Source organism: Leptonotus elevatus, chromosome 18, assembly GCF_054856555.1.
Source record: "Leptonotus elevatus isolate MCC_2025b chromosome 18, RoL_Lele_1.0, whole genome shotgun sequence".
NCBI lineage: Eukaryota > Metazoa > Chordata > Actinopteri > Syngnathiformes > Syngnathidae > Leptonotus > Leptonotus elevatus.
Window position 1 is genome coordinate 4,520,482 of NC_141256.1, and position 24,542 is coordinate 4,545,023.

At 40.7% G+C, this 24,542-nt stretch overlaps 1 protein-coding gene across 3 annotated transcripts in view; it reads left to right on the forward strand.

The window, feature by feature from the left end:
- The first annotated feature begins 980 nt into the window (after window positions 1-980).
- Window positions 981-24,542, forward strand: part of hmbox1b (homeobox containing 1 b) — a 39,987-nt gene continuing 16,425 nt past the window's right edge. For 2 of the 3 annotated variants that reach the window (XM_086061234.1, XM_086061236.1), the window contains exons 1-4: window positions 981-1,174; window positions 6,197-6,852; window positions 16,833-16,918; window positions 21,960-22,070. In XM_086061234.1, coding sequence (XP_085917360.1) covers window positions 6,209-6,852; window positions 16,833-16,918; window positions 21,960-22,070 — 841 coding nt within the window. In that variant the 5' untranslated portion in view covers window positions 981-1,174; window positions 6,197-6,208. The remainder of the gene's footprint in view (window positions 1,175-6,196; window positions 6,853-16,832; window positions 16,919-21,959; window positions 22,071-24,542) is intronic. The other variant, XM_086061235.1, reaches the window with a different exon arrangement.

The window sequence follows — 24,542 nt, forward strand, 5'->3', positions numbered from 1 at the left end:
TACTGCAACTAAATCTGCTGAGTAGAAACTTGAAATTGGTTGCAGAGCTACCCAAAAACACAAAAACAACGACAGACTAAACACATCCAAAAATATAAACACTGATAAACTGAAAAGACAACATTTGACAAAAGAGGAAGTCCACCGCATTTCAGTTTTTTTTCTAGGGTTAATACATAAGATCCAGCATGTTGCTAGTCACATTACATATCTAAAAGACACACTTTAATAAGTCACTATGCTTTAATCAAAATGTCGTTTAGTTTAGTTTAGTACTGTACATTCCAGACAAAACATTTACATACAATATTGTATACATCACAATGAAATCCCAAAAGGAGTAAGCTGAAGCAGAAGCTTATCAATGCATACCCCGCCATAATGTACAACAAACTAAATTATCAACATGCAAAGAAAATCATTATAAAAATAAGTTTTCGTCAACACGACAATGCCGCTATCAGCTGTCATACTAAATATAATTCATACCACATATTTTTATATCACAGAATACACATATACACGCATATATACACTTAAACATATTGAATTACAAAAACATTTTCGATCAGGAGAAACCCTGGATCTATTATGTTTCGTTGGCGTATTTATTACAAATACTGTATTATCATGCATAATTTTTTTAATTGATATATATTAGTAACAGTTTTTATGTAATTATTTAAACCATGTACGAGTTGCTCGCCTAATTGAAATTCAAATAATTCAATAAATCCACTTTTAAATTATTAATATTATTATTATAGTTTAGCATTAAGGTTGTAATATAAAGCAGAATTCATAAGCACCGAGGGAATGTAAAATAAATTTTCAGTGCCAACTGTAGAGCTGAGCCACCAGCACCCCTCCTCCTCGTCCTTTAGGGGATTTGTAGTTTTTACTACCAAGAACTCCGTCAGATGTTGTAGAGTTTTTTTGAAGAGAAAACTACAATTCCCTCGGAGCTCCTCGAAAGTGCTACTTGTCAATATGGCTGTTGTCAGACAGACAAAGCGGAGAGGCAAATAATTCGCCTCTGATTAGAAATCCTTGGAAAAAGAGTCGAACGGGGTACTGACATCAAACTGCGTTAATACTGGGCCTCAATTTAAATCGAGGTGGGCTTTTGGTCGTCTGTTCAAGTTAGATGGTGAAGTGGCCAATCTAAACCGAGGTAAGTCTTGTAGTTTGGCATACAATACACTGTAAATGTTGTTATATTAATATCAAACCATCGCTAGCAGCAGCCGCCGCCGCTACTGACGGCGGCGCGTCTAGTCAGCTAGTCTTCGCGTTGGCACGGCTAGCATGTCATGCTAACTAACGCACAATGCATACATGCTGCCGAAACCGTCAATTTGCTGTTTTACTTGTTTATGGCGCATGTGGGCCGATGTGGTTATGAAGGTTATGGGTGGAATTTTTAATTTAGTGTTGGGTGGTTTCCTTCTCATTGAACGGAACATCGGACAGTATCAGTCTGCCACAGCAGCATTTGCTAACATTAGCTGTTTGGGCAAAGGGCGTGAAAACTGGCATCAGCAGTTATCTTGCTTTGCCCTGTGACTAAACCAAGACAAATTTGGGGTCCTAACTACTACCAAAACCCACCCTGGGGGGTACTAACTAAGTAGAAACTACTTAACAGTTTATGAAAAAACGCAATATAACCGGGGTTACCACGTTATTATTGAATTAATGTAACCTGTCAGTAGATTGTCTTTGTGACTTATTAAATGACTTCAAATATAACCCCTTCGTTAATAAGGAATTTGATGCATAAATAAATACATTTTGTCATTAAAAACAAAAATCCACTTACAGTGATATAAAGTTTACACACCCTGTTCAAAAGCCAGGGTTTTCTGTTCAAACCTCCCCCCCCCCCTCCATCTTCTACATCTGTATCCTATAACCTATAAAACCCAATTAAAAAAACAAATGTAGTATTTTTGGGGAAGGATAAAAAGTTGTGCAATAAGTAGATTGTTTACATAAATATGCACATCCTCAAACTTTTTCTCGTCACACCTTTTGGTTTATATTTTGCACAGCACTCAGTCTTTTCTTTCTACAGTCCATCAGTGTGGCACATCTTAATGTGGCAATATTTGCATGCTCTTCTTGGCAAAACAACAAAACTGCTCCAAATTGCGAGGCATCCCCTGTGCAAGCCCTTGCCAGCTAACTCTACATCATTTCGGTCAGATTTAGATCTGGACTCTGGCTTGGCCATTCCAGAACCATTGTTTTGTTGATGTGTGCTTTAGGTCATTATCATGCTGAAAGATGACGTTTCACTTCATCTTAAACTTCAGTTAGTTCCATCTGAAGGAGAGAAAAAAAAACTGCCACAAAGTACGAAGCTTCAGTGTAAATATGGTGATGTTTTGTTTTTGTTTGTTTGATTATCAACAATGTTGTGTTTGAGTACTGTCAGGCGATTAAAACATTTGATTAATTACAGGATTTTTAATTAATTAATATAATTAATCTATGTTTATCTCATATCTACTAAAGGTCCCCAAATAAAGAATTTGAATTCTAGGGCATTACAAAATTGTAGTGCATGACTAATCTATTGAATACATCAAGAAGAGAAGATTTGAAATCCACAATTGTTATTGTTGAAATGTGCTTCATAGATGAAATTCAAAATAATAAGTTTAAGCACGTCAACAAACCAATTAGGCCATGCATTCTTTTAAAAGATAATCTAAACTGAAATTTTGTTCAAAAAATTCTGAACAAAATTGAATAGCCAGTAGTAATCTAGTGAAGAAGCTTTACTTTGTATCACTGCCCTTGTTCCTCGCCGTCATTAAGGCTAGCAGTGATGGGGCTAGCTAAAGCCATCAACATGAGGCTAACCCTGATGTATGCTTCTTTATCCAGTCAAACGTGTGCTGGTCACATTTGTTCCTCGAATCATCATAACATCCAGTTTTAGCCGGGTTGTTTTGGTGACAAGAGTCTTTTGGTCCATATTAAAAAATGCTTATGTTGGAGTGAAGTTGAATGAACTTTACTGTTGACAATAGTATTGTGTAAAAAAGGGATGCTTTTCCAAAGCACAGCAGTGAGACATAATGGCGAGAAACTGAAGCTACACAATGGTTGTATGAATGTAGAACTGCAGGTGTCCTGTGATTAAATCTACCCATCAGAATAGAAGTTGGAATTTAAATATCCAGCTCTCACAGAACATGACTGATTTATTAAGGAGTACAATTGAGATTAGCCCCCATTGGCCCGGGTGGGCAGGCATCTGATGGTAGGTAGTGGCCCGATACGGCGCCGTAGTGGCCCCGGGCCACCATTAATGTTGAACTCTGTCAACCTTGGTTTCATCACCTGAGATCCGTCTGATGCTGTGGACGCTCTCGGCTGACCATGGCTTGTGCTATAAGATGTGACTACAAAATTGTTAGAGTAAGCCTATTAGAACATCTCAACTTTATTTTAGTTTAATTAGAGGCGCTTCAAATGGTGGCCGGTGTGTGCTGACTCTCATTTAGTTAGAATGTGATTAATTAATTCTGAATGCAGCCACTTCTCCAGTCATGAGAGGGTGTGCACACTTGTGCAACCATTACCTTTCATTACATATTACCTTCTCGAAAATATTTTTGAACAAGGTTGTATAGGTTTTTATTTTAACACTGTAAGTTGCGCAGCCTCTCTGTGTTTTCTATGCACTGTGCAGGAGAGTCATTTGTGATTTCATCCAGGACTGGAATTTAATTATTTAAATATGTTGTAGTCTGTGAATAGTTAACTCTGTAAATGTTTGAACGAGATAACTAATGATCATTCAGTGTTTGTTTTGAGAGTAGAAAGTGTCTGCACAAAATCCAAATTGCTGTAAAATGTTGATTTGTATATTTAATGCTGTAATTATGACTCTATACAGTAAGTTGCTGGTATCATTGCTATGTGTCAGCTTTCCTGTGTAACTTTGCATTGATAATCATTTACAGCTTTAGTGCATTTTATAAAGCCTTAACGATAATGCAGCAAACAATTTCAGCTACAATACCAAACTACCCTATGGAATAGAGGCAATAAATGCATGCTGACTCAAAGTCACATGCAATAGTGATGCAGGACTTCAGACTAACTTTTTTGATATATATATATATATATTTTTTTTTTTACTATTCGGTGCACAGTCCTAATCCATTCCTTCAGAGAACTTTTTTTTTCTCCAACCATTTTATAGACAAATTATACCATTTATAGTTGCAACAGAGATTTAGGCGGGAGGGTGGTTGGGGGGAAAAATAATTTATTCTTCCTTGGGTGGGCGTAGCAAAAAATAATTGAGAAGCACTGCCTGAAATTGTAGGAGTGAAACTAGAACATTTAAGTGTAAATACTGTAAATTGACGTTTTCCATACCACTTATTTTCACTATATTACTGTTAATTGGGCTGCAATTTTAGAAGAGGCTTGTCAACACAAATTATTCAGGAATGGTAAACATTTTAAAATCAGCTCATTTACAGATTGCACTGGCGCGAGTAGGTGAACATTTTAGTTACACTGTCAAAATTTTAGTGGCAAAATGGCACAATTTTGTGGCAGTCTGGAGCCTGTGATGCAAAGTTCCCCATTGGAAAATGTCTTGTTGCAGAAGAGCTGGTATTCACAATGTCCACGTCTATCATTATTTTTTTTGTACAAAAAAAGAAAATGTTTAAACGGAAAAAAAATATCAAGACAAATACAATTCTTTGAAACGCTATAATTATGCAAGTTCCTTTTGGATGGAACAAAATGTATTAAATTTGTTCTTTTAAAATAAAATAAAAAGGTGCAAATGTATACATTTTAACAAGTCAAAAATGACTGTTAAACATTTATTTTCTTTTTTTTGCGATTATGCTGCTTTTGTAATTTTGGAGTGCAGGGGTGTGAATTGCGTAGTACCTGGCGATTCGATCCATATCACGATTCATAGGTCACGATTCGATTCGATGCCGATTAATTCCGATACAAATCTATAAATTCATTATTGCGATTTTTTTGTGCGTGATTTTTTTTACTCAAATTTAGAAAATACTAATCAGTTAACTGTAAGATTTGTATGAAAATGTATTAATTTATCTAAAACGTCAGGTTTGTAACTGAGCCACTGTATTGAACAGGTTGCAGTCAGTTTCTATTGAACAGGTTGCAGTCAGTTTCATGTTTGAACAGCACTGAAATAAAATATTATGGCTTAATGTTCCATTAATATAACTTTCTTCCATGCGTAAAGTGTGAACCTTAACCCTAAGGACGACGTTTTGTTGAATATGTCCAGACAAAAAATGATGTTTAAACATAGTTTCTGCCGTATATTGAATCGATTCAAGAGTTGTGCACTGTAATATCGCAATATATTGCCGACTCCCCTAGTGGAGTGTAGTAATTGAAATTGTAATTGAATTTCGGTTAATTGCACAGCCCTAACCCGTCTACATTTAGTATATGTAGTAAACTTAAAGTGACCAGTGACGGTACCGCGGCAGCAAGAACCTTTAGGTTCGAGGCTATAGAAGAAGACCTTTTAAATTTCTTTCAACCTAAACCTTAGCCTGACCACATTATGTTCTTCTTTTTCGAGGTTGTGGCACAAATGTACTGCAGTCTTTTTCTAGACGCATTGATTTTTAGCCTAGCAATTTTTTTATGAAAAGCATCGAGCGTGGGTGGTGCGCGCATATACAGGAGCTGTTAAAGAATGGCGGTCAGAATGTTAAGATCGAATCAGCTGTCAAGGTGACTCTGGCACTCGGCGTGTGTTGCTCGCTGGTTCCCAAAAATAGCTGAATTTTTTTTTATGCCTGGCCCCTCCCTTCCTTTTTCTTTTCACACTTCTATCTCTCACTCTTCATTTTCTTATCTGCTGCTGCTTTATTTTCTTCTTGCAGTTTTTGTTCTCTCACTTTCCCGACAGTTTCTCTCGACTTTTCTTCTAGCTTGTCATGCCACTTCCTCTCTCTGCCTCAGCCTTCTCATTTTCTCTGCCCATCCGCAGCTGCGTTCTTTTTCACCCTTTCCTACTTAATCCTCTCATTTCCCCCTTGACGATCCTTTCATCTGTCTATTTCTGTCTCCTTGCAGTTCTTTGCCTCAGATTCCCTTTGTATTTCCCTTTACTTTGCCGTTGTTCTCAGTCTTTCTCATAACCATTCTGATTTGTGTCCAGTTCAGCATCAAGATGTCTGACTTCAGCGAGGAGCCTCGCTTTACTATTGAGCAGATAGATCTGCTGCAGCGGCTGCGTCGCTCCGGCATGACCAAGCAGGAGATCCTCCATGCACTCGAAACTCTGGACCGGCTGGACCGGGAGCACGGCGACAAGTTCGGTCGCCGTACCTCATCCTCCTCCTCTTCCTCCTCCTCCTACATTGTAGGCGGGACAAACAGCTGCACAAACAACTCTGCCTCCAACAACACTGCCTCCGCAACCACCACCTCTTCCGTGACGTGCAACGGCGCCATCAACAATGGCGAAGACGGCGTCGGCGACCACTCCGCAACCACTGCCTCCTCTACAACCTCCAAGATATCCACCGCCACGCAGACACAGTTTGGCAGCAATGGGGGGCTCTCGCCCTCTCTTAGTAACAGCTACGACACCTCCCCACCTCCGGCGCCGCCCCCGCCCTCCACCATCCTGCCCTCACCTGTCGCACTGGTGGCGTTGTCACAGAATGGGCGCGACAGTCTAGCTGCCACACCCAATGGGAAGCTGTCTCCTCCTCGGTACCCTGTGAACAGCGCCGCGGCAGCAAGAACCTTTGGGTTCGAGGCTATAGAAGAAGACCTTGACGTTGATGATAAAGTGGAGGAGCTGATGAGGTCAGTAGAAATAAGACTTTTAAACTTTTACATATTTGTTATCATATGGAACCATATTTGACAATTTATGCCATGGCATGGTTTCTTGCCTACTCAACTCGACATGGCTCTAGTCCAAGGGTCAGCAACCTTTACTGTCAGAAGAGCCATTTTAGGCCAAATAAGTAACAAAAAAATCTGTCTGGACCCGCAAAACATTTGAACATTGTGATGAACAAAACAGGGCCCAATAACGTATTAGAGCTGCACCATCATAGTAAAAATCTCCAGCATCCAATACTTTGAGGTGTAATTTTTCATATTTTGTTTTTCATACATTTTTCGACTTTTCTGTCAAATTTGACATTTTCGGCAATTTTATGAATATGGAAATGTTATGTCTTCTTCCTTATTTTGAACATTTTTTGGCTATTTTCTGACTTTTTCTCCTGCCTTTTTTGCAATCAGTTTTCTGACTTTTTTTGGTTTTGTTTTGTTTTTTTACATATTATGGTCTATTTCGGGATTTCTTATATGTTTTGGGGCATTTTATGGTTACTTTTTGAACATTTTCTTTCTTGCCTATTCCTAAATAATTTTTTTGACGTTGTGTGTACATTGTATGGTAATTTTAGGGATTTCTTCTTTTTGATTTTTACGACGGCGTATTAGGGCCACGTATAAAAAAAAATTGTGTGTGGGGGGGAGGATAATATTCCGAGAAAAAACTCGCAAATTTGCGACTATATAAAGTGGCAAATTGGCAAGGAGAAAAACGAAGAAACTTACGAGAAATACACGGAGTGTACTACTCGGATATTTGTGCCAATACTTTTCGGTATGGGTTTTTAAAATTAGGAGATAGTAATTGCTTTAGCAGAGATTAACCATAAGATGTTTGAAGTGTTGGGTACGGCCAACGACAAAGACTCCTTGCTTTGCAAATGTCCACACCCTGAGGATCAAGCATTTAAGTTAATTTGTTAAAATGTTTATTTACTTGTACATTTATGTTTCCAGAATTATTATTTACACATTCATACATTTTGGTATAAGTAGCTATCGGTAAGTTGATGTGTTGAATCTGCTGCTCTCCATCATTCACTTGCATTTATCTAAAGTATGCTAGCATCTGACTGGTTAGTGTTAGTCAGCTGATAGGGGATCAGGAAGTGTTGTCGCTCTAGCTGCTGTGAATGACGAGTGAAGTTTAAATTAAGAATGAATCCGTTGTCTCCATCCTGCCTTTTCATTTTACAAGTAGTGTCCCAATAACCACCAACAAATCCTCACATTAGACAATAGCTACGTAATATTTGTCGTAAGTTTCTGAGTGTATTCCTCTCAGAAATTATTATCAAGTGGCAAATTTGAGAGTTTTCCTCCCGGAATATTACCCCTCCTCTGGAAAATATGTATGTATGCATGCATGCATGGCCCTAATACGCCGTCATAGATTTTGGGCATTTTTATAGGTTTTTTAATTCATTTATTTATTTAATTTTATTTATTTATTTTAAATACAATTTCTCACTTTTTGAGGGGAATTTTGTGCGTCCATTTCCTTATCCTTTTTTGACATTTTATGTTCACTTGCAAAAAAAAAGTTTTTACGTTATTAGGTCAGTTTTAAAACTTTTTCATCTGCATTTCATCTCTCTTTTTCTGACAATTTAAAATTTTGGACTGACTTTTTTGTTGTTGAATATTTAATAATAATTATTTTTTAATCTAAATCAATGATTCATTTGAAGAATATTTTATGTAAAAAATATATAAATGTCTACTAATTTGCACAGGGAGCCACATAATAAGTACTAAAGGGCCACATGTGGCTCCAGAGAGCAGACCCCCACTTGAGTCACATCGCACATGTGTTGCCTTTAGAATAGAACAGGTACTGCAAAGTGCCATTTTTTCATTGGTTAACAGGCCATTGCCACAACATTTGAGGATATGGTGATAATGAGCATGCTTGCTCATGTTTGGTAAGCTTATACTTCTAAATAAGATTTGACTTCTTAGCCTGACCAACAACCACATGCCAAGATTTATAGTGGATGTGAAACGTATACACACCCTTGTTCAAATGCTATGGTCTCATTTGTATTATATAAAAATGAGACGCTGATACATCATTTGAAAACTTTTTCTACCAATAATGTGATCCATAAACAGTACAACTCAGTTATGGGAAAAAACCCCACCTCAAATCTGAATTAATCTGAGTTAAAATAACTCAGATAATGTAACACTTTTATAACTGGAGATGTGGTTGTGTTCAGAACTCGCCCGAGCTGGATACTTCTGGTAGCATGTTTCCATGCAATGCCTTTGAAACAAAAAATTTGCTCCTCCTTCCATTTTGCCGTGCTTTGCTGATGTGAACTTTTGGCGGCAACGCAGTGCCAGTAGCGTTGAGAATGTACTTAATAAGTCAGACACAGCACACGTACACAGGCTGTGGAAATATAAACAATGTGGGACAATATTGTTGCGGTATGTGGGACGGGGAGGTAAATGGCACAGCCAGCTTCCAATGCTGGCCGGGACCGAGCCAAAAAGGAGCAGACTTGAGGAATGGGGAGCGAGGAAATTGGTATATCTGGTGAGTTAATTGTACTGTTTCCAGCTGTTGAACTTTCAACCAAGATAACATTTAGCAGCCAACACAATCACCACTCACTAGATTGACTAGCGATGTTGAAACTTTTTTTTTCTGTCGGAGGAGCCCCTCCTCTTCAGTACTCGATTGCTTCCCGGTGGAGTCACCCACACGGACAAAAGCACGTGGTGCCACACAACATTTCGTTTTCAGTCTGAATTTGTATTACGTACACGTGACCGTCACCTCGCTGTTGTTCGCTGTTTGTTTTCGGAGTATACTTGGTGGTAGAGAGAGACCTCCCCACCCCTAATATTCATGGTTGTGAATGTGAATGAATGGGTCTTTGTGTTAATGCATATACCAGTCTGTTTTGTCTGGCTGGAAAATTAAGCAACTCTAGTTCGCTCATTTTTAAGATGTGGTTTTGAAACTGGGACATGAGCTGCAAATGTAATCTTAGGGACACATTGGCCCCGTTTTGCTGTATCCTTTTGTTTCAGGTTTGCTACTATTCTTACTTTCGAGTTTTCATCTCACTAAACTATTCAAACATCAGATTGCCTGACCAGTGAATTCAGTATCAGCTGGACTTAAAAGTTTGACTGATATTGAAATCCCAATTAATAAAGCAATTATTTTTAGATTTAAAAACTTTGTATTTATTCAACGACTAAAACTTTACTACTAAAAACTCATGTCTATTCTTCCCTGCACTTTGAACACTATTGTTTTTGTTAAGGCCCTTTAAATGGCCTCTTTCATTTTCATCCTGCTACATTCACACATTTCCTGCCTTCCCTGTACATTCAAGCCATCAATAAGCAGCTCCCTTGTTTCTTTATCGTATTTAATCTTCTTTTTGTTCTGTTAGCATGTTAAAGGGATTTTACATTGTTATTTAGCATTAGTGCTAGCAATGTTTTTAAAATGAAACATGTCTTTCATTTAAATATAAAATATGTATTGTGTATATATCTTTGTATTATGTGTTTAGTCGTTAAACAGCATAAAGCAGGGCAAAATCACATATCACAGTGTACTTTGACAACGCCGGGAAAACACACTATGCCGCTCTCCACATTACTCGTTTTTCTGAAAAGCCAAAATTGAAATCTCAATGAATTACATTTTGATTAATTGAACCAATTATGTATATATTAAATGTTTTAAAGACTGGTGGAACAGTTTGTGCTCAAATGTATTCCTTTGTGTGGCTTTTTTATTATACCAGTGTGAATAAATGACAGATACAAATCTGGGGGGAAACTAACAAATACATTTTGTGATCATAAATCATAATCCAAGTAATCAGTTACATTTTCCAGAAATTCATTTACCTTGCAAAGTTACAAATTCTGTGACACTTCAAGAGAGCATGGACAGGAATAAAGGTGTTGTTTAGAATATACCTACAGTCAGAATACTTCATTATGTAGAAAAACACCACAAGATTTATGTTGGGGAGCATAAAAGCTTTCCAATCCCACCTCAGACAATTTTATTGGATTCAATTTCCAAAATGTCAAAGAACATTAAGGCTTCAAATCACATGCTCAAAGTAGCAGTGTGGTAGTTACTTAGGGCCATTACAATCCATCAGTTAGCCACCTTTTCCTCAGCCTCTAAGCACTTTACACATTAGCCCTCTCCCACTGCTGCTGTAAACCTCTGATGCTGTCATGCTGCCCCATATGAGCAGTCTGAACATGTCCTCGCCGCATTAACCGCTGCCCCTACCTCTGCATTAGGTTCAATATCCTCCATGGAAAGACTAAGAAGTTAAGTAGCATTCAAGTCCATTCCACGTTTAGGGCCCTCCAGCGTTATGTTCCACATGGACTGTGGGGGTGTGACGCGTTGTTTCAAACTCGTCAAGGATCCCACGTTGCCCTTGTGATTTTTCTCACTTCTAAGTGCACATTTCGGTCTCTGCAGGAGATTTAGATTTTTTTTTGAGTCAATCACTCTCACCCTCTCCCTCCTTCTCTCTGCCGCTTTCAACAATTCCTCTGTCTTGTACAGAAGCTTGTGCTACATTGATTCACTGGTGTCAATACAAGAAGCTTTTTTTCCCAACTCTAATTTTAGCTGTGCTGCAGCCTGCAAGACACCAGTGTGGAGGATATTGGAGCAGGATGTCAATAGCCAGTCATTTTTTGATTTAAGAAGTACATGTTGCTAAAAAAGAAAAGGTGGTCCAGGCTTTGATATGCCTTTGCCATGCTGCTGATGCTTCGAATTAGGGGTGGGGGCGAGTACCGATACCAGGTATCAGTATGAAACCAGGTCACATTCATGGTATCGGTATTTGCGATAGGTATCGATACTTGTATCGGCCCCCATTCTTGAGGCCATTTTTTATCAGGAACTGTCAGAAAGACAGGGTGGAACAAACGTTTTGTTCCGTCTCTTTCGTTTCTTGTGTGTCTCCTTACGAGTTAACAATTGTTTATTTCATTAGTTCCGGCAGTGCCATTTCTGAGAATAAAATAAGTACTCTTGTTGTGAGTAATATCACCTATATCTGTGCTTCAATGTGTGTTGTATATATTTGTAGCTCACGTAACTTTGCCGCTTTTAATTGCCTCGTTTACGTTTGCCACGCGCTTAATTGCCTCGTTAACGTCATCTGAGCTGCGGTGTGCTAAAAATAGAACGGTGACATTTACTATGGAGGACCAAAACTGCCAAAATTAAAAATAATGATTAATGACTAAATAAATAAGTAAATTAATTAATTAATTAGTTAATTTAACATCACACACTAAACAGCTTGAGGAATTCTTAACATGGTAGATATGACTAAATTACTTGAAGCCCTATTGTATTGAATTTAATTCTTTGCACTTCACTGTATTCCTTAAAAATAAGTTGTACAACCACATATTTGATTGGGACTTTTTTGGGCCACTGGATTATTTGTTTAATTTTATTTATCGATTTTTTAAAATCCGTTTTATTGTGTGCTCTATGCAAAATGACTTTAATGAGCAAATGGAAAAAAATTGAATTGCCATTAATTTCATGCAAAAAAAGAAAATCTGCTATAGTTGGGATATATACTGTATCTGTATCTGTCATTGTTTTTTTTCTGTGGAAATGTTATGTATCTTAAGTACTAATGGTATCGGCACTTGGTTTTGGTATCGGTATCAGTATTGGTCTCAAAAAAAGATGGTATCGAAAATCCCGACTTGGAATATTTGCAGTGTCTGTCTTCTTTGTCTACTATCTGTAGTCTTTTCTATAAAAATAGCTGACCAGTGATGGGACACTATGATTTGAAGGAATTTTGCAGAAGTGATCATTTGGAAATGTAAACACTTGCAGAGATTCATAGAAATTAGATGTTACATCCTGGTGTTGGTTTCCTACGTGGTTAAATCATTAATTATGAGACATGCTGTGCAGAAGATGAAGTGGGTACTCTGAGTCTGTCCAACTACTACCCTAGTTTCCCACAACTCTGTACATGTATTCCTCCCTTGAGGAAGTTGAGGACAGTTGTACTAACCTGTCATCCATCCATATGCATTTTGGAAATGTTTTTGCATTTTGATTTTGAGAACCTCTGTGCATCTCTGAGTTACAGTGCTAGCGTATGAGTCATAAAAACATGCACCAATAATACTGTTAGAATGCAGCCCAGAATAAGACTGAGCCTTTAATGTGTTTTTTTTTTCAATAAGAATATAAAGCCTTGAGATTCCGCAGTACCGTTTTACACTCACTGCATATTTTATTATCATTCTGGGGTGGCAAGTTAATTTCTGCTATAGACTCCAAATATAAACGTAGACTGCCTGATTGGCAGCAGTTTGCTTTCTTAGCACTACGGACGACGACTGCATGAACTTTTCTTGCACACGACAAATTTTACTGAATGTATTTATAATGCTTGTCACCTGTTTTTTTTACCTGAGCTTCTTCATATTATGAGCAAACATGAAGTGAATGTACTGTATTTTTGTCTCATGATGTTTTTCTGGCATCTTTTAACGGTCTGAACGACAGTTCACATAATGAAAAATGTATGTAACTAGAGGCAGATTTTCTATCCCCCCAAAAATGTATGCGTAACTTGAAAAGTTCATAAAATGGTTCATTCATAACTTGACGTTCCACTATATGTAAAATTAAGACTATTATGTCAAGTTAACATAGTTGGAGTTGCCCACGGTGAGAGGCGCATAGCAGGTGTGGGCATACTTATTGCCCCCCGGCTTAGCGCCTGTCAAGTTGGGGTTTACCCAGGTGAACGAGAGGGTAGCCTCCCTCCGCCTTCGGGTGGGGGGACGGGTCCTGACTGTTGTTTGTGCTTATGCACCAACAGCAGCTCAGAGTACCCACCCTTTTGGAGTCCTTGGAGGGTGTGCTGGAGAGCGCTCCCTCTGGGGACTCCCTCATTCTGCTATGGCATAGGTGTCAAACTCCGGTCCTGGAGGGCTGCAGTCCTGCAGGTTTTGGATGTTTCCGTTCTCCAACACATCTGATATATGATCAGCTCATCAGCAAGCTCTGCATAAGCCTGATAACAATCCTGCTGATTGGAATTAGCTTGTGTTGGAAGAGGGAAATCTCCAAAACCTGCAGGACTGGGGCACTCCAGGATCGGAGTTTGACACCTATGTGCTAGGGGAATTCAACGCTCACGTGGGCAATGACGGTGAGACTTGGGGGGGGGCGTGATTGGGAGGAACGCCCCCCCGATCAGAACCCGAGCGGTGTTTTGTTATTGGACTTCTGTGCTTGTCACGGATTGTCCATAACGAACACCATGTTCAAAAACAAGGGTGTCCAAGCTGAAGAAGGAGCCCTATTGGGCCTTTTTGGCCTGTGGGACTCCAACGGATGGCCAAGCGGAATGCAGTTTCGGCGGTTGCTGAGGCAAAAACTCGGACATGGGATGAGTTCAGTGAGGCCATGGAAAACGACTTCCGGACTGCTTCAAATAAATTCCGGCGTCTCAGGAGAGGAAAGCAGTGTACCATTAACACTGTGTATAGTGGAGATGGGGTGCTGCTGACCTCGACTCGGGACGTCGTGAATCTGTGGGGAGAATTCTTCGAAGACCTCCTCAATTCCACCGGCACGTCTTCCTTTAAGGAAGCAGGGTCTGGGGACTCTGAGGTGGGCTCCCCTATCTCTGGGGTCAAAGTCACTGAGGTGGTTGGTAAGCTTCTCGGTGGCAAGGCCCCAGGGGTGGATGAGATCCGCCCGGAGTTCCTAAAGGCTCTGGATGTTGTGGGGCTGTCGTTGTTGACGCGCCTCTACAACATCACTGTGGACATCGGTGACAGTGCCTCTGGATTGGCAGACCGGGGTGGTGGTCCCCCTTTTTTAAGAAAGCGGACCGAAGAGTGTGTTCCAACTATAGAGGGATCACACTCCTCAGCCCCCCTGGTAAGGTCTATTCAGGGGTGCTGGAGAGGAGGGTCCGTCGGGAAGTCGAATCTCGGATTCAGGAGGAGCAGTGTGGTTTTGGTCCCGACTGTGGAACAGTGGACCAGCTATACACCTTCGGCAGGATCCTCAAGGGTGCATGATAGTTCGCCCAACCAGTCCACATGTGCTTTGTGGACTTGGAGAAGACGTTTGACCGTGTACCTCGGGGAGACCTGTGGGCGGTGCTTCGGGAGTACGGGGTACCGAGCCCCCTAATACGGGCTGTTCGGTCCCTGTACGACCGATGTCAGTTTGGTCCGCATTGCCGTCAGTAAGTCAAATTAGTTTCCAGTGAGGGTTGGACTCCGCCAAGGTTGCCCTTTGTCACCGATTCTGTTCATAACTTTTATGGACAGAATTTCTAGGCGCAGCCGAGGCATTGAGGGGGTCCGGTTTGGTGGCTTCAACATTGCATCTCTGCTTTTTTGCAGATGATGTGGTGCTGTTGGCTTCTTCAAACCGTGATCTCCAATTCTCGCTGGAGCGGTTCGCAGCCGAGTGTTTAGCGGTTGGGATGAAAATCAGCACCTCCAAATCCGAGACCATGGTCCCCAGTCGGAAAAGGGTGGAGTGCCCTCTCCGGGTCGGAGAAGAGATCCTTCCCCAAGTGGAGGAGTTCAAGTATCTTGGGATCTTGTTCACGAGTGAGGGTAGGTTGGAGCGGGAGATCGACAGGTGGATCGGTGCAGCGTTTGCAGTGATGTGGACTCCGTATCGTCCGCTGTGGTAAAGAATGAGTTAAGCCGAAAGGCAAAACTCTCGATTTACCGGTCGATCTATGTTCCAACACTTACCTATGGTCACAAGCTGTGGGTCGTGACCGAAAGAACAAGATCCCGGTCTCATATTAACATCCCATCTTTTTTTGTGTGTGTGGCTGACTCATGCAAGCGGCCGAAATGAGTTTCCTCCACAGGGTGTCCGGGCTCTCCCTTCAAGATAGGGTGAGAAGCTCGGTCATCCGGGAGGGACTCAGTGTCGAGCCGCTACTCCTCCGTGTCTAGAGGAACCAGTTGAGATGGCTCGGGCATCTGGTTTGGATGCCTCCTGGACGCCTTCCTGAAGAGGTGTTCCGGGCATGTCCCACCAGCGGGAGGCCCCGGGGACGACCCAGAGGACACGCTGGAGAGACTATGTCTCTCGGCTGGCCTGGGAACGCCTTGGGTTCCCGTCGGAGGAGCTTGTTGAAGTGGCTGGGAAGAGGGAAGTCTGGGCTGCCCCCGCGACCCGACCCCGGATAAGCGGTAGATGATGGATGGATTTTAAGTTGCTCATTTTATTTTTCTTATTTGAATGTAAAATTTCCACCTTGTTTACTTGCTCTTATTTCGAATGTGGTCCTGCGTGTATTGAGCACATTACATAGTTGTTCTCATAAGTTAGATTACCCATGCAGAATTGTACCATCTTTAAAGAAAACATGACAGTTCCCTGTTTCATGTGCATAGCCATGGAGATGACAAGCCTGGTCTGCGGTCTTCCTTGCTATCCCTAATTGTATGGCCATCACTTTGAATTCAAACTGCTTGGTACTTTTAAGTCACCACGAAAGCAGGGGGGGGGGGGTTACATGAGAATATTATGATGCTGTAGTTTGCTTTGCTTAAATATGCGATATGTCCTGAGTGACCTTGTGGAGAATGCAGTCATTTGCACGGATATAGACAGACCAGAAAAACCTGAGCTGGATTAGTCTTTAAAACCAGAAGTCTGTGGAATAAACCCCATCCGGCTGCTCACAGATGCATTAAAACATCAACTAACACTACTGCAGAAGTTAAGAGGCATAATATGAAAAAATACCTGCATCATTCAATTCCCCGGTCTAACTTAATTTTGTTTTCAGTGTAGCATAAGACGAGGGACTTGACGGTTTTATTGACAGACATTTTTAGCACCTGTGATGCATTTGTGTAGATAGTAATTCTGTTGTTGCTATTTTTTGCAGGAGGGATAGCAGTATGGTGAAAGAGGAGATTAAAGCGTTCCTGGGGACCCGTAGGATCTCTCAAGCAGTGGTGGCACAAGTCACTGGTAAGTACCACACGGACAAAGCCGATTTAGAGCATACTATGCCATTGTTACTCCTTGATGTTCTCTATAAACTAGCGACATTAACTGTACATAGAAAAGCAACAGCACAGAATATACGGTCTATATTTAAAAAAAATTGGTGGATAAACAGAAGGGAATATCCCTCTATAAATAGAATTCTGTCAAATTTATTTGTTGATTAACCACTTTTTCAAGCACTTGAGGCAAAATTAAATGTGCACTTTTTGTCTTGTACACACATGTACATTCAATTTTCCCCATCACACACTTTCAATGGCACACACTGGAGCAGGGGGCAAAAGACAATTTGTTATTTTATTGATCTCACCTGATTACTGAAAATTCCACAACAAGGGCTGCTTAAGCATCCAGGGAGCAGTTTAGGGTATCGGGTTCTTGCTCAAGGACAATGCAGCCACGTGCCAGGGTGGGATGATCCCGAACCGGGGTCCCCATGGTGGCAGCCTAGATGGCGATTACTTTAACCACCTGGCCACGTCTGCCGCTCTTCTTCTAGGCTCTGGCCACTCGGCTGCAGTTCCCCATCCTGGAGGAGCAAAGCCAGTATCTCCACTCAACTTTAGAGCTGCTCTTTTCAGCTGTTTAGCGGACTGTCACTAGGCTGCTGTCACATGTTGGCATGTTCTCAACAAGAGTCAGCAGGCTGAAGTTGTTTCATTTGGTCAGATTTGGAATGGACACGCATGGAATGTAAAGAGGTTTATCGCTGAGCATCTTACTTTATGTTCTGACTTTCTGCTTAGTTTTTTTAGTGTATACAAGAATGATGCATTAGCTAAAACATAGCACAGTGTCAGCCACTTGATTGCAATGTTAAAACTTTTCTTTCTTTTTTCTGAGAGGAGTGTTGTCGTAGTGGAAGTGGCTGCGATAAGTGAAGCAAAGCCCCTCTCTCCGGTGTGCGCAAATGAAGTGCTCATGTACACTCTGGCAGTGAAACGCTAATGAGTAAAGCGAGGCGAAACGCTCCCTTCACTTTTGGTGTGAATGTAGCATTATATTTGGTGTGAATGTAGCATTATAATTAAGTGGCTCAGTGTGTCCACTACTGCATACCGTACCTTTCAAGTTTTCGTTTCCACCGAGTTTATGCAGTAAGTCAGAATAGTGTGGACGTGTTTCTGTAAAATGGGTAAATGTCACTTTAACAAGAATTGGCTTGAAAGTACAGAGTTTTCCATCTGGTTGGAAGAGGTAGCAGGCGATAGACACTCGGCTTGTGGCAAAGTATGCAACAACAAAAAAACTAAGTTGGGGACTTGGGGTGTGAAGGCCCTCATCACACGCGAAAGCCAGAAAGCACCAGCTTGCTATGACTTGAAGTTGGTCCAAAGTTTTTCTCATAATGGTCTAAAAAAGGTCTAAAATTTAACTTGGTGATTTCTGCAAGAACCCTGACGCGCAGTGTGGCGCCAATATAGAGTGCATGAAGAGTGCTTGCGCCGTGGCCACTGGCCATTGCTCCAGGCTGTGCCGTTCATCGCCGGAGAGGTAGTTGAAATTTGCAAGTGGCGCGATGCTGCTCGGCGGGGTTGTGGCAGAGAGGGACACTATAGTACAATACTGTACCATAATGTATGATGTGACGCCCACTTATATACTAGTAATAATGCATCGGATTGATATAGCGCTTTTCTAAACACTCAAAGACGCTTTACAATGGAATGAATACATTATTCACTCACACATTCACACTGTGCTGGCGGTAAGCTACTTAAGTAGTAAGTTATGTTAGTAACAACCAAATAAATAATATAGAGCAAACTTGTCATGACAAGTCTGGGTTCCTTTTGTTTAGTTTGTTTTTGTTTTTGTTTTATTATTTTTTTCCTTTCGGACACATTACTACAGGTTACATCGATCACATCATATCATTTGCAACATTGACATCTGAAAGAAGGGCTGACTGGTAGAAGCCATGGTTTATTAGTAACTCGTCCCCATCAATTCTTACTATACGCATCATTCATATACATTGATTATGAAGGTCATTGATTCATATCGTTATCAATCCCAGACTTAAGTCTGCACACTCCTCGCTCAGTTCATCTTGAGCAGCCGAGGCGAGTGCATGCTCGTTTACCAGTAGCGTCTTTGCTGACCTTGGATCAGCTTTCACATATGTTGTGGCTTCTAGAAGAGTAGACCGGCTTGCATTCTGCCCATTGCGTCCACAGCAATGTCCACTCAATTCTGGTCAGCTCGGCCACCGGCTCACCACTGTTGCCAGGATCGAGATGATGCTTAGATCTTGACACTCCTTAGCGCCCACCAAGGCCACCCACCAGCTGAGTAGGCCCCGCCGGCTCCATCCCGGAACCATGTTTACCAACCCATTGTAAATACTTACAGCAGATACATTGCAGCCACAATACAACCTTGTCACGACAGCCTTGCATGTTATATCAAATGTCCAAAAAGAAAGAGAGCCAGACAATGTTTACATTCTTACAGGAACAGCAATACATGTAATCAATGCAGGTGTATAAACAAACCTTTGCAGTGTTAGCAAGTAATCATATGCTACATTTACATTATTTAAATCATAACAGCTCCAGTTCTGGGTTAATTAGTAATATGTTACAATAATTTCATTTGGGTAAGACATAATCCACAATTTAATGATATGAGTTACTGATTGCAGTTATTGTCTCTCAAACTCCGCCAATTCTTCCACTCTTTTTACGATCCGTATTTTCTTCTGAGAAGATGAGTCTTCTTTTGTTTGGATGAAGATCCGACAGTCTTTTGTCCATGTGTTCTCGATAATTCCATTCTTTCTCAATTGTCGCAAATGTCAGCATTTCGTTTTGTGACATTTTCATTGACGTAGACATGTTTCCCTTTAAGCTTGTAGCAATCTCTCAAAAGAGCAATCTTTTTCTTCCTGTCAACAAAACTGATCAGAACATCCGGTGGTCGTGTCCCCCCCCTATCTATTCTGAATGTGCACTGGATCCACAATTAATCCCAAATCTCTGAGTCAAGTTGTTACTTGCTGTTCCACAGTCTCGTTCGCTGAAGTTTGGTCAGAATCAACTGCACTTGTGCCGCCCGCAGCGGTTTAATCTGGGTACCTGTAACTATCCCATCGTATATACGAAGATTCTGTTACAAATCATCCACTTTTTGTTCCAAGGCGACAATGCGTCGATCTTTTTCTTGTCTCTTTCTTCAAACTGTTAAATTTCCTGCAGAAGTGGCTCGATGCTCTTTTTTATTTCAAGTATTTCGGTGACCATTTCTTTGAGTTTTGCAAGAGAAGATTTTATCTTCTTAGTCTCGTCAGCTCTTTTTCCGCCAGGCATATTGCAACAATGTAGTTAAAAATCCCAATGTCAACAAAATAGAAGCCATGAGGAAGTGCAGGAGCAAGTACAAATGCGTCCTTTGTCGACAGATGCGTCCTTGATATTGAAATATGATTTTTTTTTTTTTTTAAGTTGTGTTGTTACCTCCAGCAACGGACGTCCATCGAGCAGGTCAGCTCGCCATCAGGCGCGTCACATTTACGTGTTTAAGTCTGAATTAGCTCCGCTCTGCCGTCCATCAGCAATGAATGTCCGTGCAGAAAAACAAAATATTAGTTTAGGCTCTTCCAGGTCACGCAAATATGTTTTTTAAAATTACTGTGCAAAGTATTTTGATGTAAATATCGACTTTGACGGTGAAATCCGTCGATATTCGGGTTACATCGCCAGCGTAGGAACGAAACTCTGCCGTAACTCGAGGACTCCCTGTATTTCATTAGTGGACATTTGACAGATTTTTTGATTTTTTTTAACAACTAGAAAATATAGTAGGTTAAACAATTCGGACTTTGAACACTTCGCAGGAACGAATTATGTTCAAACTCCAAGGTACCACTGTACAAAGGTGTGGCTTATCCATCAGATCACAAGGGGGCACAATATAAAGTAAGCACAAGAGCGTCGGGCAGAGCAAAACAAACCAAGTGAGCCCAAATACAGTAGGAAAGACAGAACGAGAGAGACAATTTGCACCCTCATGGAAAATGAAGTAGCCAGAACCCAGTGCTTTTACATTAAAAGCACCCGCGGCTTACAGTCAGGTGCGGCTTATTTGTATAGTTTTCCCCAAATTTAGCTAGCACGGCTTCTGTTCAGGTGCGCGCCTTGTAGTCCAGAAATTACTGTACATAAATGTAATAATCTTTGGCAAGATGATTCTGGCTCGTTGACAATTGCTAATAAGCCTAAATACTCTTTTGGATCGTTGAAACAGGTCTAGCTTTTCATTGGCTGACTAGTCTGAGTGGGAGACTAGATAAGAATGACAAAGATAGGTTTGAAATAAAGAGATTAGTTTTAATGGTGAAAATACAGAAAATAATTGAGAAGCATTGATCTAACAACATAACAAATACATTAAAAAAATAAAATAAAATACATCATCCTCACCAGGTGCTCATTATTAAATGTACTGTATTATTGATATTGTTACAGTTGAAGTTTTTTTCGAATTTGGCTGTCTCTGACCAACCAATCAGTGTATGGAAAAATGCTGATGTTGTTCTGAGCCAGTTAGCTGACCCTGTGAGGTGAATTTGAAATCTAATTTGTCTATTGCTAATATAGTTTAGTTGTATTATAGTAGATAAATCGGCCAGCACTACTTAGTTTGAGGGCCATGGTGCTATGTGTGTTTCACCCTCAAAAAATGGCTGGTTTCAAGTTGTCAGTTGAACAAAAATTCTAAATCGGTGCATTTAGGTGTGGCCATAGTGACACACTATTACCTCTTAGAAAGGGGATGATGAGACCAACCAGGACTAGCTCCTTTACGCACGAAGGAGAGATAGATTATTTTAAATAACCCAACAATACAGTCGTGATGCAAGAAGCTAAATCACAAAGATAACTGCATTCTTCTCTCGTTTGCCCTTTTGTCGGTAAAATTATTTCAAGGGATTTGTCTGCTAACTGTGCCAGGGCTTGATGTAAAACACTCCCTAATTTGATGTCTGGCTGCCTTCCAGGCATCAGCCAGAGCAGAATCTCTCATTGGCTGCTACAACATGGCTCCGACCTGAGTGAGCAGAAGAAGAGGGCCTTCTACCGCTGGTACACGCTGGAGAAAACCACTCCAGGTACAGCTGAATGTTTTATTCTGCTAAAGCAAATGCAGAGAAGCTGGTAAATTTCTTATTTCAATGTAAAGGTGAAGAGCAAAATGATGCCTACAGTTTCCTCTGAGATGGTTGATGAGATACTCAAAAGTATTTAAAATCCTGAAATTAGCATTTGGAAGTGATTGGTGGGATGCTGCACTTCTACAGCAGATGCATCAGTGTCAAGTAGTGCTGTCACTATCGAATATTTTTAGAATTGATTATTCTATCGATTATTTAATCGACTAATCAAATTAATTAAAATTTTGCTTTAAAGGTCTATTATAACATTTATTTTTCCCTGATTACTGTTTATTAACCAGTGACTGGTTTTTATTTTGTACTTTGTATTAATTTAGGGATTTAAAACAACAACAAAAATGGGATAGATGTACTATAGCCGCGTTTCCACCGCAGGAACTTCGGGGTAAATTTATGGGGCCAGCCCCGTATGTGCGCGTCTCCACTGCAGGTGCCTTCCCAACCGGGCCACATTTACAGGAATTTATGGGGACAAGCGGAGGTCCTACTCGAGGGTAGGTACTTCACCAGCCCGATAAACTCCCGATTGGACTTTCATGCTGATTGGCTAAAAATTATTTAGTATAAAAAATTATCTTACCTTCATGCGCGACGATGACGCATTCTCAGCTTAAGTCTCTTCCACCAAAACAATTCTCTTAATATTTATTTGCCTATTTCTGTTCCACTCTACTGTTAGCCTTTTCAAATTACTCATCTAGACGGCGTCTCCTCTCACTCAAACCATCCATCCACGGCAAGTACATAAAAAAAGCAGAAAAAAACGGTAACCGCCACAAGTTTTTGTCTTTCCTCGTTTTGATTTTTGCGGCGCCGCGCTTGGGTGACGTCACAGAAACCGTCGCAAGGCGATTACGTGTCGATCAAAACTCGTGACTTGCGAGTCACTCTAACCATCCATCCACGCCAAGTACATAAAATAAAAAGCTGAGAAAAACAGCAACCACCTAAAGTTTTTTTCTTTCCTCGTTCTGATTTTCGTCGCGCGGTGCTTGGGTGACGTCACGGGAGAAACCGTCGCACGGCGTTTACATGTCGATCAAAACTCATGATGCCGCGAAATGGGTCGTACTCCGCAGTGGAGACGCCGCCACAAGCGGGCCGGCTGAGAGGACCTTTCCTGTGAAAGTCCCTACCCCCTCCCCATACCCGAAAGTCCTGCGGTGGAAACGCGGCTTATGTTACTGGTTCAGTCATTGTTTTCCAAAGTAAAAACAGATGTTTATTATTTGTCTTATTTTGATTAAACACAGAAGATAATCAGTCTTCTTTCATGAAGGACTCCAGAAATCGGAACAATTATTGTTGATGTGCTGAAATCAGAGTATTTGGACAATTTTAAATGAGAAAAAATGGTTCCAAACAATTACTCTATTATTAAATTAGTTGTCGATTAATTTGATAATCGATTACTTGTCGATTAATTTTGTTAGCTCGAAAGTCAAGGCAACCGCTAGGTCCAATTCAATTAGGTTTATTGTGGTTTACGAAAGTATGATAGAAGAAGTAGTAATCATGGCAACTAATGAGTGACATTAATATCACTAGTTTAGCCTGCAGCGTCTGCCACAAGTATTTACTATTTACAGCACCTTTGGCCACAATGTGACATGTGATTCTAGTTAGGGTAAGTTGTTTTAAACTAAAAAGAAAACCTTTTCCATAGGTAGAAGCAGAAGTTTCAAATCCAGCTATATTGAACTAACTATACTGAAAGAAACACACTTCAATGTGGATGCTTAAACTGAAGCCACATGCTGACTTTGCATCTCTAGTGTAAATGTGCTGTATCAACCTATAGACAGGCAGCAGACATCCCACGCTTTGTCCTCTGCGGCATCCTCCTTGGTGGAGGTTTGCCAACGCCATCAGCACTGCAAACTGCTCTTTCCTTGTGATATTTATGGCCACGCTGAGCTCAGCCAAGCACCACATACACTTCCATCACTGCTGCAGAGGAAGCCGATGTCCTTTAATGCTGATTGCAAGAACTGTTGCAGGGTTAACCAGTTAGTTAGGTTGGGTTATGACTCTGCAAATGTCTGGATGTCAATAGTGTGCTTGCAGTTATAGTTTTGCAATTGCGTTCATGTTTCCTGTTTTCTTCTCTTCAGAAACCAATCGTCAGCACTTATTCACATTTGGATAAGAATGCATGCTTTGATTACCATTAATGGTTTGTCTTGCAGTCTTATTTTGCTCAGCTCAGCGTATTTGACTATTTGTGTTCTGGCATGCATATTTTTCTTCTCTGTCTCGTTACATAAAATATAATAGCGTAAGCCTTGATTAGTGCAGTAATTATGAACTTCCAGATTTACAACAGCAAAGTGATGTATGGCTTTACGATTAACTGATTCTCAAGTACAGTACTGTACTTTCACGACCATAAGGCACACCGTATTATAA